We start from the raw sequence: 16,217 nt of genomic DNA, 5'->3' as shown, positions 1-16,217 counted from the left end.
AACAAAATTAGTTAATTATTTGGTTTTTTTTTTTTCCAAACATAGTATACAATAATATTGGCACCTGCAATAATCTCCTTGTATACCCAGAGATAGCAAGGAACGCAGTCTATGCATGCTTGTTAATTATACAACATACCAAAGGAAACTAGCCATATTCAATAAATATGTATAAATAAAAAAAGCATAGTAGCTGGTCAGAAAGTTTATTTTTCTTTGGGTAAATCCCAATCAAACAGCATTAGAATCCACTAACAAGTGAAATAAAAATATTTACATAGACAGTATGGAAAAAAAAATATTTTTTAACGTTTAAGATAGTAACAGAGGTATACTCCTGCCCACATATACATTAATATGGGTAGACCTGTTGAGCAACAGACTTGCCGGTAAGCTTACTGTTAAAGATGAGGTCTGTAGTAGTTCATTCCCACACAAACAGATTTCATAATATGGTTGACTATAAGAAAAAGGAAAAAAAAAAGCCTGACTTTATCTTATTTCTACTCCTGTTTGTAGAGAACAGTTTGAAAATGTTCTATATGCACCCTGACCTGAGAAGTCATGAAGAAAACAGTTGGTTTTTTTTAAGTTTGAGATGCTGTGTGCTGTTCATTTCCAAAGTGACAAAACAGAGAAGGCACAAATATGTGGTAACACTAAATTACATCAGATTTAATCTCTAACAACAACTCTCCATTAGAGGAGGAGTAACTACTGTAAGATTCTGGATATACCATTGCTTGAAGGTATACTTATTGCTTTCTTTGCCTCGGACTTTACTACTACACCCAATTATTCACCACCTACCCAGACCACTGAGCTGGAAGACAGACAGGGAACAGAATGAAACCCTTAAAATGCAAGGGGAAACAGTTAGTGACCTACTACTCCACTTGAACACACAAACCCATGCAGCTGACTGGGATCCACCCAAGGGTACTGACAGAGCCGGCAGAAGTGCTCATTAGACCGCTTTCCTTATTTAGTGCTAGCCAAACAGGGAGGTCTCAGTTGACTTGAGCTTAGTGAACATGACACCTTTCTACCATGAATGAGGATCTAGGGCATTATTGGCCTCTCAGACTTACTTCTGTACCAGGGAAGGTCATGGAGTGTCATGACACGGCACATACTGGAAAACTGGCTGATCAAACTCAGTCAACAGGGGTTTATGATAGACAGGTCCTGCTTGACTAACCTGGTCTACCTCTATGGTCAGATCACCTGCTTAGGCAGACAAAGAAAGAAGGTTGTGCATGTTGCACTTTCATATAACATTTGATAGTGTCTCCCACAGCAAACTCCTGAAGAAACTGACAGCTCACTGCTCGGACAGATGTACTGTTCACTGGACAAAAACCTGTCTGGATGGCCAGGCCCCAAGGGTCCTTGTGAATGAAGTTAAATGTGGTTTGCAGGAGGTTACAATCAGTGTTCCCTAAGGCTCAGTATTGCAGCCAGTCTCATTTAACATTTTTAACAACTATCTGGACAAGGAGACTGGGTGCAATCACAGTAAGTTCACACGTGATATTATGCTGAGTGGGAGTGTTGATCTGCTTGAGGGTAGGAAGGCTGTGCAGAAGGATCTGGGTAGGCTGGATCAGTGGGCAACAGCCAGTTATACGGCTTTCAGCAAGGCTAAGTGCTGGGCTCACTGCTTGGGTCATAACAACCCCATGCACCTGTATGGGCTTGGGGAAAAGTAGCTGGCAGGAAAGGACCTGGGGGTGCAGGTCAAAAGCCAGCTACACATGAGCCCAGACGGCCAAGAAGGTGAACAGCATCCTGGCCTGAATGAGAAATAGTGTAGCCAGCAGGACTAGGAAAGAGATTGTCCCTCTATACTCAAGCACTGGTGGTGCTGCACATGGAGTACCATCTTCAGTTTTGGGTCCCTTACTGCAAGAAGGATGCTGAGTTGCTCTAGGACATGCAGAAAAGAGCAACTAAATTGGTTAAAGGTCTAGAAATGTATGTGGAGTGGTTGAGCGAACTGGGGTTGCCTGGCCTAGAAGAAAGGAGAGACATCATAATTCTCTACGGCTACCTTAAAGGAGGTAGCAGAAAAGAAGCCAGTCTCTTTACTCAGGTGGCAAGACATTAGGAAATGGCTTCAAGTTACAGCAGGGGAGGTTTAGACTGGATATAAGGAAGAATTTGTTCTCAGAAAGAGTGGTTAGGCATTGGAACAAGCTGCTCAGGGAAGTGGTGGAGTCACCATCTCCAAAGGTATTTAATAAGCATGCAAATGTGTCATCTAGTGACACGGTTCTGTGGTAGAGCTGGTAGACAGGTGAACAGTTGAACTTCGTGATCTCAAAGAGCCTTTTCTACAACATTATTCTACATCTAATTCTCATTTAAAAGAAAGAATCACCACTAAAAAGTAAACAAATATGAATTTAATCTCAGTAGCGCCTCGCTAACCTTAAGGCATACAGCTACTGACTGTAGTGGGATTATCTGCTTCAGTATGGTTATATGCAAGCCTAAGAGACTGCATTTGCCATCTGACAGATGAGGATTTTCTAGTTTATGGTAACACTTCTCCCAAGTACAAGGGCTGCTCCAAAAGTAATGCCTCCTATTTTATGATGTTGGTTTATGATATCAGAGGCAGATGCCAGTGGTACGGCAGTCAAGGCTGAAACCTCCTGATAGTATTTCTATTACATTCTGTTGCTGTATGACAGACAGCAGCAGAAGGGCAGTCTGACAAAACTGTGTCAGTCATGGAAGTGCATACAAAGCAAAGGCGTGTTACTGAATTTCTCCTTCCGGAAAAAAACATTCATCAATGCTTGCTGAATGCTTCTGGAGACCAAAGAGTGGATGTCAGTACAGTGAGATGCTGGATGGTGCATAGCTGTCATGTCACGAACTGAAGTGCATCTCAAATTGGTGGATTACAACCAGGAAACTATTATGGAGATGAATACTGATATCAATACCATTAGTGCTCACACAGGACCACTAAGAACATCATATGCAAGTTTGTCAGGACGGTGGTGACAGTTTCCTGAATCACATCACTACTGCTGATGAAACATGGTATCACCACAATAAGCTGGAGTCAAAATGGCAGTCCACGGAGTGGTAGCGTGTGAATTCCTCATCAAAGATTAAGCCTTAGAAGGTAAAGTAATGTTCATTGTCTTTTGGGATAGGAAAGGTATGATTCTTCTCGATTTCCTACAACCCAGATAAACTATCAACTCTGCTACAACACAACACTGACTAAGCTGAAGGCTTGAACTTCAGAAGTCAGGACAGAGAAGACAACTTTCTCTTGCCACACAGTAACACCAGGCCCACACCAGACTAAAGATCATGGAGCACGCTGCCAACCTTGGCTGCATGGTCCTACCACATCCACAGCATGGTCTGGATTTGACACATTCTGACTTCCAACCATATGGGCCAATAAAAAACAGCAATGCATGGGCAACATTTTCCTAGCAACAATGCTGTCACAGTAGCTATGAAACAGTGGGTTAATTCCATTGGTGCACTTTTTTTTTTTTAAACAAGCACAGCATCCAGACTCTTGTTCATCACTGGCAAAATGAATAGCTAATAATGGCAACTATGCCGAAAAATACTGCTTTGTAGCTGAGAATGTGCTCTATCAAGTAGTGCTACTGTGTTCTTTGCTGTAGTTTCCATGAAACTAAATCAGAGGCATAACTTTCAGAGCAGCATATATATATTATGTTCTTCCCTATATATACATCCTGCATTACCAAAGATAGTTTAAATCTGCCTTAGGAAAAGATCATTTTTCTGTTGTAAACTTGATAAAAATTGAAGGTTGAAAAGAGAAGAGTATCTTCATTCATTTACATAACAAAAGACTACAACCAGAAAAAACAGACCACCATCTAATTCACTGAAATTCACATGGAAAAACGTTATGAGCTAATAAGATCAGTATCACAATCAGTGAAATAAAAGTAGTAGGAAAATATGTGTTAGGAACAATTTTTCGCCTATATTAAAGATGTTTACCTTTGCAACTCCGGCCCTATGAGCACCTTGTGATTCCATGTATGCTAAGTATTTGTTGAACTCCCTGAATTCTTCCATTGAAGGCCTAAAAGTCATGATTTTGCAGCTTGGGTTTGGAGGACTATCAGATGTGACCGCTGCCATTGTGGTTCACTTTCAATCCAGCTGAAAAATAAAATAACATATACTGAAGAAAATAATCTTCTGTCAAACAGCATCTGAGATTCAACATACGTTTTGATCAGGAAAAAAGTTTTCAAAATTCCATAGTATTATAAAAGACACAAATAAAATACTTTCTCTCCCCTCTCCTTTAAGACAACTCAGCCTTTACCCCAAAGACATATTTACCGTTAGCAACAGTTACATAAATATCCAGTACCAAAATCCGTACAATTCTCTCGTTGTTTTTACAACACACCTTCTCAACATTACCTTTAACACCATACTAACAACCTTCTGTGCTGATGCATCCACAGCTTGCTCCATTTCTCTTCGTAGATATTTACATTACACAGTATGTAATGTATACATCTATAATCTAAAGGTTTAACCTAGACTAACAAAGCTATGCATATTACTATTTCCACTTGAACCCTACTATTCCCTCTTAATTCATGAGAAAACTGATTACTGACTTTCCAATCACACTGCAAATGCAGGTAAAGAGTACCTGGATTTTCTAATTCACACGTCAGCACTTCAGTAGAATTTTATCAGTCTGCATTGCCAAGTTGCAATAAGATGACCATCTACAATGTTTTCCTTAATCTTACCAAAAAAATCCTCATTTCAGAACAAAAGTAAGTCAGCTTTGACTAGCTTTTTCAGTGATTTGCTGTCTCATTCCTCATTCAAGGAAAGGGAAGATTTGGGACTGAGAGACAAGATTTAAGGGATATTGGTGGTGATGTGCTTGACTAGATAATCTTAGTGGTCTTTTCCAACCTTAACGACTTTATGATCTTATCCATCTGCAAAACATAATACATCCACAGTTTTGTTACCAAACTACATCACCTTACACTGATTGTATGTTAGCGTATTAACCAGTAATTTCATTAGCTTCACATCTCTCTTAGCTTGGGTATAAATCACTTAAGGGGAACTTCTGTGTACAGTTTCCTGTCTTCGCATGTTTCAGTCCCCTACTGGCATGTTTATTCAGCCTGCTTCTTGTGCCCTTATGTTTTTGCTTTCCTACTTCTCCCAGAAGAGCACTCACCATTTTTAACAATTAGATTTCCTTTTTCCCCCTCACCCCTCTCTTTTCTACCCTTCTCCCTCATTAATTTCCATCCCTGACTGAGATGAAATTAACTAGATTTCTGCAAGTCTTCAATGATTAAAAATCAAAACCATTTTAATTCAGGGTTATTTTTGTATTTAAATTATGATTATGAGGTCCATATATGCAAGCACACCCCAACGTATAAAACTAAGATAACTTCCCCTGGTGGTAAATGCATGCCATGCATCTAATACATCCTTCACTTAGTCCCATCCATTAAAGAACCACATAAAAATTTGTTACGATGACCAGTTCCAAGTCAATGAGATTATGCTATATCTGAAGTTAAAGCTTGTTTTACTTGTATCCATTGTGCCATGTAGTATACAGAGTTTATTATTCATAATGCTTCACTAACAGTAAAATGACATTAGAAAGATAATGAAACAGAGTAGTTCATCTCTCTTTAATCAGTTTTTAGCCTTTCAATTTCAAACATGTATATGAGTGCAGCATATACAAACACATAATCACTAAAAAAAACTATTTACTAGCAAAAAAATTAATAGTCCGTCATTATTATTTCATACCTTTGAACTACTTCACTGTTATACAATAAAGCCTGCAGCCATCAGTTATTTTTTCCAGAGGAACCTAGCCAGGCTTGAGCATGAGCAGTGGGCCCACAACAACCTCATGAAGTTCACCAAACCCAAATGCAAGGTCTTGCACGTGGGTCAAGGCAACCCCCACTAACAAGACAAGCTGAGGGATGAAAGGATTGATGTCAACAGTTTACAGGCTGGTTTAGCCCAGTTCCATGACTAGTGGGGCAGAGGGATTTCGCAAAATCCGCGCCTCTGGAAAAGGGAAACAGGGGACCCACAAAATAATTAAAAACAGCAGCAACAATCTGAGGAGAAACAAACTGATTTACTAAATATGGTATTGGAATGCAAGATAACACACTATAATACAAGATGATTAGAATTGAAGCTAATAAATCAAATGTAATGAGAGAAAGAATATCTGAAAGCTATAGGCCTTACAGTAGTGCTGAGGCGATACGTGCGGTCGGGACGAGAGCTGAGGGAAGAAGGGAGGAACATCAGGTGACTTTGTCAGAGGTTATATCTCCTCTTTGACTGCAAAGCCCCCTTGTGAATGTAGTTCTTCTCCTCTTCCGGACAGGTGCCCGGAACTGGAGCATGAACACTTTAACTCCCAATGCACTACATGATGTTATGATGTGGAATACCAGTAATCCGAAATCATAAAACCATGACATTCCACCCCTTATTCTACATCACTACATCATGCTTAATACATACAAATAAACCATAATTACCAAAATTAAACACACACACATACATATTTAAATATATGTACATGGAATTACCGACTGTGCTCCCCCAGCATCAAATTCCCTTGTGGTACACATTGAACATCCCCATTTTTCTGCATCATCCACCAAGTGGACCCAGGTCCCTGGGCAAAAACAGTCCCACAAAGAGGTTTGCCCTTCCCAGAAGCTGGAAGGACCCAAACCGCTTTTCCCAAGACATTCTTTACATGTACTGCAAGGACCTTATCTTCCTTGACAGCATGTATGGAGCTGGCAGGACCATCACGATTGATGGATCCTTGAGTGTTGACCATCCAGGTGGCTTCTGCCAAATGCTTCTGCCAACGCTTAAATGTTCTGCCACCCACTGCTTTCAACATGGTTTTTAATAACCCATTGTATCATTCAATTTTACCAGAAGCTGGTGCATGAGAGGGGATATGATAAATCCAGTCAGCGCCATGATCTTTGGCCCAAGTATTTACAAGAGAATTTTTGAAATGAGTCCCATTATCTGATTCAATTCTTTCTGGAGTACCATGTGACCACAGAACTTGTTTCTCAAGACCTAATATGGTGTTTTGGGCAGTAGCATGAGGTACTGCATACATTTCAAGCCACCCAGTGGTTGCTTCCACCATGGGAAGGACATAACGCTTACCATTGCGAGATCATGGCAAGGTGATATGATCAACCTGCCATCCCTCCCCATATTCATACTTTTGCCATCGCCCTTCCTCCCAGAGAGTTTTCATCCTCTTTGCTTGTTCAACTGTGGCGCATGTGTCACAGTCATGAATAACTTGAGTAATAGCATCCATAGTTAAGCGCACCCCTCAGTCTCTAGCCCACTTATATGATGCATCTCTTTCTTGATGGCCCAAGGTCTCATGGGCCCACCGAGCTAGAAATAATCCACTTTTGTGTTGCCAGTCCAAGTCTATTTGAGCCACCTTAATTTTGGCAGCTTGATATACCTGATGGTTGTTTCATTGTTCTTCAGTAGCCCAACTCTTGAGTACATGAGCATTTACATGACACACCTTTACAACCAAATTCTTTATTCAGGCAGCAATGTCCTTCCACAGTTCAGCAGCCCAAATAGGTTTATCCCTCCATTGCCAGTTGTTTTGTTCCCACTACTGTAACCACCCCCATAAGGCATTTGCCACCGTCCATGAGTCAGTGTAATGATAAAACACTGACCACCTCTCCCGTTCAGCAACATCTAAGGCTAGCTGGACAGCCTTTAGTTCTGCAAATTGGCTACATTCTCCTTTTTCTTCAGTGGCCTCTGCAATTTGTCATGTGGGGCTCCACACAGCATGTTCCATCTGCAATGCTTCCCCACAATACAACACACTCCATCTGTGAACAGGGCATATTTCTTTTCATTTTCTGGTAGTTCATTGTATGGTAGGGCCTCTTTAGCTCACAGTACCTCTTCTGCTGGTGACATTCCAAACTTTTTGCCTTCAGGTATACCAAGTATACAGGGAGCCTCTGGGCCAGTCACAGTAGGGTGCTTTGGCCAGTCTTTACCAATGAGGCTTATTTCAGCCTTCAACACAGTCAACTCTTGCGAACCCCCAGTTACCCCATGAATATAAATTGATTCTGTCCCTTGGTGACTTGAGGGTATTAGAGTGCACTGTGCACCAGTGTCCATCAGGGCCTTATATTTCTGTGGTTCTGATGTGCCAGGCCATCTAATCCACACAGTCCAATACACTCTATTATCTCTTTCCCTGCCCTGGCTCAGGCAGGGCCCCTGTATTTGTTACCTCTGTTGTTCTTAAGGCTATTGCCATGTCCTGCAGCAACCGGAGCAACCACCTTTTTGGAGAAGTTCACCTTGGTGGTTATTCTGCCTTGTATTTCTTTTACACGTGCTTGAAGTGCAGGAGTGGGTTTTTTATGCCACTCCTTCATATCTTTTCCACGGTCATGTACGTAATGCCACAAGTCAAAACATGACGTACTCTTACTGTTAACACTTGCACAAGCAGGAGGACATCTTCTTTTGATAGCTAAGACATTGGATGATGCAGGCTGGGAGGAAACCAATTTGATCAGCCCCTCCAGTGGGCTGTTTTGGGAATTCTGGTCCCCATTGGATGTATCTGATACCACCACAGATTCATCAGCATAACACACGGTAGACATTTTGTCTATTATATCTTCTTGTTTGCTCTCCATTCTGTCCAGTTTTTCAGCTACTTCTGTAATGGCTGAAACACAAGCTTGTAGAGGGGTTAAATGTAACTCAAAGTCTTGACGTTTATTAATCAGTTCATTTACAAGGGGTCTTCTTTCCCCTCTGCCATACATTGCTGCAAATGTACTGGCATACCTTTCTGGTGCAGCCTTTGTGAATATATACCATGTATTTGATGCACACCTGACTCTCAGGATCATGCTCTTGGTCTGGCTTGTCAGGAATGAAACTGTGGCTATGTAACATTTCCACCACAGTGTATTCTCTCAAATAACAAATGCCTTTTTCCATATCAGTCCATTTCGTTTTCTCAGGCCTCAGATCATCTTTGATGGGATATCTTTTACAGCTAGTAGCATCTGCTTCCAGAGGGTGAAGGACCCATTCTGGCATGTACTAATACCTCTGTCAATGGCTGAGTCCCTAGCAATGCAACCCAGCTGGTGAGCTTCTCTACTATGTAGCCACACACCATTGGCCCCATTGTCCAACATCAAAGTAACCAGGTGACGACAATAGGCTCATTTGGGTGGCGTGAAAAGTCTTTTCTCAGACCTCAAATTTAATTCACTTTCAGAGATTGATCAGTAATGGTAACAATGTCTTGCTCACCTCCTACTCTTTCTGGACTTCTTCTTATCCTCCTGGGTGTTGGTGACCACAATCTTATCAGGGGCCCCTCCGCTAAACTCAGGGGTGCTTCCCCTGGATCTTGGAGCTGCTCCTCTGGACCTCTTCCCTTCTCTTCTCTTGCAGTGTCTCCTTCCCCTACTTTCTCCTCCTCCTCTTTCTTCTGCTCTAAGTGAGTTGAGATTCGTTTTGTTTTCCGTCCTCTTACAGGGGCAACTGACATCAATTGTGGTGCCTCCTGTGGTTGATCATGTTGGTCAGTTCTGATACTCTCACTCTCCAGCTCAGCTCAGAGTCTGTCTCATTTGATTATGAGGGTATTTAGTTCAGATTCGAGCATGACTTGACGAGACTGAATTCTCGTAAGTTCAATTTGGAGACTGAATTTTGTGTGCTGGAAGGCATCTCACTCAGTTTGGAGTATGTCCCGTTCAGACTTGAGGATGTCCCTCTCAGACCGAAGGGTGTCTTGTTCAGACTGAAGGTTGTCAAATTTGGATTGCAGGGAGTATCTCTCGATTCGGAGGGCATCCCTGTCAGATCAGAGGGAATCCCCCTCAGAATGGAGGGGTTTTCTCTTGGATTGGAGATTCCCTCTCTCAGATTGGAGACTGTCTTTTTCAGCTTGGAGACTCTCTTTCTCAGTTTCAGAAACTCTCTCCCTGAGATATTATTGAATAAGGCCCGATAAGCATTAGCGAGCCCCCAAATCATTTGTGCTTCCTCAGATCTGCCTGAGCCACAACATCCCTGCCTCAAATATCTGTTTAAGCTCTCAGGGTCTTTCAGGTGTTCAGGAGTAAAATTCCATGACACTGATGATGTCCATCTCTCTAAAGTCTCTCCCAGACCTCTCCACACTCCCTACCACTCAGTATTCTCTGGTTTTGGGGAAGGCTTCTCCAGAATGATAAATACAAATACTCGGTGAAATGATGAATAGTACATTCAAAGAGATTAGCAATGTGATCAGATGAACATTCAAAAACTGCATAAAGAATTCAAAGGACAGACTGGGAGACTGCTTAAAAACCACAAGTTCTGTACAGTTAGCAACTCCCTCTGGAGCTGCATGCCACATTGTATGCAGATACTCCGTAGGTATTTCCCTCAGTGTTTTCAATCGATTACATATACACCTATAGCTCCACAGAGAAAAGTGGCAAACTTAATTAAGTCCCAGCATGTTTTGAGCATTAAAAAAGAAAAAACAATGGCATGCAGTCCCTTGAAAAGCAGTTTTACAAGCTTTTTTTTTTTTTTCCCCTCTTTAGAGAAGTAAGATAGCAGTGCTAAAAGTTTACAAATATCCCAGAACACTGGCAGTCCGCCTGGACTTTCAAGGTCACGTTTTCAGTGAGCACCTGTGAAAGAGAGAAACTTTCCCAACAAAGCTCTCCGAGAGCAGAGTGAGATTTGTTCTAAAAAGCTAAAAAGCAGCTTTTGCCTGCATTCTCCACCAAGAAATGCCAACAGCTTGCAGGCAGGGTTGGTCCAGTTCCATGACTAGGTGACTAGGGGCACAGAGGGATTTCGCAAAATCCACGCCTCTGGAAAAGGGAAACAGGGGACCCACAAAATAATTAAAAACAGCAGCAACAATCTGAGGAGAAACAAACTGATTTACTAAATACGGTATTGGAATGCAAGATAACACACTATAATACAAGATGATTAGAATTGAAGCTAATAAATCAAATGTAATGAGAGAAAGAATATCTGAAAGCTATAGGCCTTACAGTAGTGCTGAGGCGATACGTGCGGTCGGGACGAGAGCTGAGGGAAGAAGGGAGGAACATCAGGTGACTTTGTCAGAGGTTATATCTCCTCTTTGACTGCAAAGCCCCCTTGTGAATGTAGTTCTTCTCCTCTTCCAGACAGGTGCCCGGAACTGGAGCATTAACACTTTAACTCCCAATGCACTACATGATGTTATGATGTGGAATACCAGTAATCCGAAATCATAAAACCATGACAATTAAGCACAATTCTGCTAAAAAAGAGCTGGGGGTACTGTTGGATGGGCAGCTGGACGTGAACCAGCAAGGCACCCTTGCAGCCCAGAAAGCCAACTGTATCCTGGGCTACATCAAAAGAAGTGTGACCAGCAGGTTGAGGAAGATGATCCTGCCCTTCTACTCTGTGCTGGTGGGACCTCACCTGGAGTACTGCATCCAGATGTGGAGTCCTCAGTACAGGACAGACATGGACCTGTTGGAGAGCATCCAGAGGAGAGCAACAAAAATTATCTGTAGAATTGAACACCTCTCCTGAGGACAGGCTAAGAGAGCCGAGACTGTTCAGTCTGGCCACTGCCTTTCAATATCTACAGGGGAGCTACAGTAAAGAAAGGGACAGATTCTTTAGCAGGATCTGTGGCAACAGAACACGAGAAAACAGCTTCAAGCTTAAAGAGGATAGATTTAGGCTGGATATAAAGAAGTAGTCTTTTACAGTGAGAGTGGTGAGCCACTGGAGCAGGTTGCTCAGAGATCTGTTTGATGCCCAGCTCCTGGAGGCTCTCAAAGCAATACTGGATCAGGCCCTGGGCAACCTGATCTAGCTGCACATATCCCTGTTCATTGCAGGGAATTTGGACTAGATGACCTTTAAAGGTCCCTTCCAACTCTAACGATTCTATGATTTTAGCTTAGAAGAGAGATTAATATCATTCTCTCACCAATTCGTTGTACTCCAATACTGCTAGCTCAGTTTTGAGGGGCTTCCTGGGGAGACAGAGAAAGAAGGTGATTCATTCTTCAGTTCTGTTTCCAGGGGGAGGGAACTGCTTTTAAAACCGAGCAACTTCAGCAGCCACTTATGGATTTCTGTTTTCTAATTACTAATATTCTTTTCTTCAGCGGACAGAGAAGAACATTTTAGAAGTTTGTTATTCACACAACTGCCCTGTACTGAGTCAAGCATTTCTGAACCTAAGGACTCCCAAACCTAGCCAAGCATTAACTTCAACAAAGTCTTTTGCAAAAAGCAGTTGTTGGTATTGTTAACCAATAAATGAATTGCCTCTCTACTTCAACAGTTCTTACAGTCATTTCCATGAAGTTTTTGCAGAGAATACGAAGCTAGAAAGAACACCAGATGAACTACAGTGCTGTACTGCCCTCCACAGAGACACAGACAGATGCAGGTTGATAGGAACCATGCTCATCGAGCTCAGTAATGGAGCATGCAGAGCTCCACATTCAGTGAGGTGCCCTGCTGGAAGTGGCAGAAGAGACCTTTTGAAGTCCTGCTGGACACCAAGTGAGCATGAATGATAGTATCAGTAAAATTGGAAAAGAGCCTAGCCATCAATCCATCATTGCTTGTACCACTAAACCATGTCACCTAATGAGATATCTACCTTTTCTTGAAAACCTCTAGGAACAGTGACTCCACCACCTTCCCAGGCAGCCTGTTCCAATGCACTACCATTCTTTCCAAGCAGAAATTTTTCCTAATAACCAGTTTGAACCACCCTTGGCACAGTTTAAAGCCATTATCTCTATCTAGTCCTATTGCTCTTACCAGGGAAAACAGGTTGACTCCCACCTCGCCACAACCTCCTTTCAGGCAGTTGTGAGTGAGAGAGAAGGTCTCCCTGAACCTCTTCTTCTCCAAACTAAACAATCCCAGTTCCCTCAGCTGTTACTCATAAGGCTTGTGCTCCAGACCCCTCACCAGGTTCATTGCCCTTCTTTTGGACATGCTCCAGAGCCTTGATGTCTTTCTTGCAGTGAGGGGCCAAAAACTGAATGCAGTACTCCAGGCATGGCCTCACCAGCAACAAGTACGGAGAGACAATCACCTCCTTGGTCCTGCTGGATACACTATTTCTGACACAAGCCAGGATATCATTGGCTTTCTTGGCCATCTAGGCACACTACTAGTTCACATTCAGATGGCTGTCAACACCTCAGGATCCTTTTCCTCTGCACAGCTTTCCAACCACTCTGCCCAAGCCTGTAGCAATGCATGGGGGTTTTGGTGACTGAAGTGCAAGACTTGGCACTTGGTCTTATTATCCAGCTAGAACCAGCAGTGTGCCCTTGTTATTATAAAAGGTGAATGATATCCTGGGCTGCATTAGACTTAAGTACTGCTAGCACACTGAAAGTGGTACTTCCCCTCTACGCAGCATTGGTGAAGCCACACCTAAGTACTGTGCCTATATCTGAACCACCAGTGGACATAAACATACTGGAAAGAGTCAAGCAGAGGGCCACCAAGATGAAGAGGCAGGAGCACCTCCCCTGTGAGGAAAGGCTTAGAGAGCTAGGACTGTTCAGCTTGGATAAGGAAAGGTTCAGGAAGTGTGAGGGGTCTTTATATGCATATTCACTCAACAGGAAAGAGTGATGAAGTCTGGCTCTTTTCAGCAATGCCCAGTGACTGGACTAACAGCAACAGCACAAATTAAAAAGCAGGAAACTCCATCTGAACAAAAGAAAACACTTTTTCTCCCCTGTGAGAGCAAGCACTGGAAGAGGTTGTTCAGTGAGGTTGTGAAGCCTCCATCTCTGGGACACCCAAAGGCCAACCAAACAGACTGATGATCAGCATGCTCTAGCCAACCCTCCTTGAGCAGCTTGGTGGACTAGACTTTCTCAAGAGGTCACTTCCAACTTCAGAGCACATGATTCCATCGTCCAATTCATATGCAGATGTAAAGATGACAGAGCCAGATTCAGCAGCATCCAACATCGGCTTAAGAGGCAATGGGCACAAATCAACTATAAAATATTTAAAATGAATGCCTTCATATTCAGTTGTATTCTAACACATTACTTAATTCTTCCAAAGACTCTGGAATACGTGCATACTAGATACCTCCTCCCACACATAAAAATTCAGCTACATCCTGTCAAATTGTTAAAATAATAAAATAGCATGACATAAAATTCAGAATAAAAGCTAAGAGGCCTTCAGAGTTGTTATTGGCAGAGGTTTTTTGTTGCTTTGGGGATTGTTGTTTGTTTGGGGTGGTTTTCTTTTCTTTTTTTTTTTTTTGCAAGCAAGTACATGACTAAAGAATCATTTTAACATAAAATCTATACTGCAGTCCTATTATTACAACCTTAACTATTCCACTTAAAGTGTATGCAGAACTAGCTGTTCTGTGATACTACCCGGAGTTGTACAATCTAAGAAATAAGGATCTTCTAATGCTTTTATTTAACACTGTGGAATAAAAATGTGAAACATGAGAACACATACTAAGTCAGAGAAACAAGGATCATTACATCCACTCTAGCTGCAAAATACAATAGAGGAAGTAGTAACATTTATGCATGGATTTTTACAGATATTTTAAAACCATAATATCAACACTGTAATTAGACATTTTCTGTTTCCACTGCAAGATAGAATTGCATGTTGATAAGATTGTCCGTAACTATCTAGAAAAGCAGATGGTAACACAAACAAAGGAGAAGACATATTCCATGCAAATGAGTACTTTGCATAACACTGAAATAAATAAGCTTTATGGCTAATCACAAGAAAGTTCTAGTCAAACTCAAGATAACTATGTGCCTGCTCCAGTAAACTGCAGTCTGTCCATAAACCTTGAATTTACTGGTGACTAAGGTGTTTGCCTATACTTCAAAACATCTGATAAAAGAGAACAATTTACACAAAATGTAGTTATGTAACATGTCCAACATTGCCAGCTAAAGCACCAATAATTGGATTTAACAGTCAGATCTTTTATTTTAAAGTTTCTAGCCAAAGTCACAAACTACATCCTTCAGATGATCAACCAGTAGACAGCTAATGCTACAACACCTGTCTAACATTGCTGACATTATATTTCCACTTCCTGCAAAGGTCAAACACCTACAGTTATGTCAGTATATGGCCTCAGGAACCTAAGGAATGCAATTCAAGATGTCAAAGCACAACACTAGAAAAACTAAGAGCAAGATGAAATCTACTGAATGCTACAGATATAGGTTGTGCAGAAAATGGCTTCAGAGCAGCTCTGAGGAAAAGGCTTTGGGAGTGCCAGCTGATAAAAGGTTCAACATGAGCCAACAATATGCACTTGCAGCCCAGAAGGCCAACCATATCCTGAGTTGCATCAAGAGAAGTGTGACCAGCAGGTCAAAGGAAGTGATACTGCCCCTCTACTCTGCTCTCGTGAGACCCCACCTGGAGTACTACAACACAAGAAGGACATTGAGCTGTTGGAGCAGGTCCAAAAGAGGACCACGAAGATTACCAGATGGCTGGGACACCTCCCCCATGAGAACAGGCTGAAAGAGCTGGAGCTCTTCAGCCTAGAGAAAAAAGGCTCCAAGGAGACCTTGCAGTGGCCTTCCAGTACCTGAAGGAGTCCTGTAAGAAAGCTGGGGGGACTTTTTATAAGGACATGTAGTGACAAGACAAAGTGCCTTTAAACTGGAAGAGGATAGATTTGGACTAGATATCAGAAAGAAATTCTTTACTGTGAGGGTGGTGAGACACTGGAACAGGCTGCCCAATGAGGTTGCGGATATCCCCTTCCTGGGAAGCATTCAAGGCCAGGCTGCATGGGTCTTTGAGCAACCCGGTCTAGAGGGAGGTGTACCTGCCTATAGCAGGGGGGGTTGGAACTAGAGAACCTTAAAGGTCCCTTCCAACTCAAACTACTCTATGATTCTACCAGTATTTACATAATCCAAAATGCATGTACTTTTCAGCAGTTACAGTGAGAAATATTTTTTAAATGAATGTTGACTTAAACTACACAGCTTGTATGAAAATAAATTTGATGTTTTGCTATGTACATTAACAAC

The 16,217-nt window shown here is 42.0% G+C and overlaps 1 protein-coding gene across 10 annotated transcripts in view; it reads right to left on the bottom strand.

The window, feature by feature from the left end:
• The window catches only part of KDM4C (lysine demethylase 4C), a 309,184-nt gene that overhangs the window by 280,476 nt on the left and 12,491 nt on the right, over nt 1-16,217 (bottom strand). For 4 of the 10 annotated variants that reach the window (XM_015280207.4, XM_003642992.6, XM_040655992.2 and 1 more), the window contains one exon: nt 4,015-4,179. The exons of 3 other annotated variants lie outside the window; for them this stretch is intronic. In XM_015280207.4, coding sequence (XP_015135693.2) covers nt 4,015-4,158 — 144 coding nt within the window. In that variant the 5' untranslated portion in view covers nt 4,159-4,179. Of the gene's footprint in view, nt 1-4,014; nt 4,180-12,118; nt 12,165-16,217 lie in introns of all 10 variants that reach the window. 3 more of the 10 variants (XM_040655989.2, XM_040655990.2, XM_040655991.2) reach the window with 1 other exon arrangement.

This window comes from Gallus gallus, chromosome Z, assembly GCF_016699485.2.
Source record: "Gallus gallus isolate bGalGal1 chromosome Z, bGalGal1.mat.broiler.GRCg7b, whole genome shotgun sequence".
Lineage (NCBI taxonomy): Eukaryota > Metazoa > Chordata > Aves > Galliformes > Phasianidae > Gallus > Gallus gallus.
The sequence above is the reverse complement of the archived record's forward strand: the minus strand, read 5'-3'. Positions and strand labels throughout refer to the sequence as shown.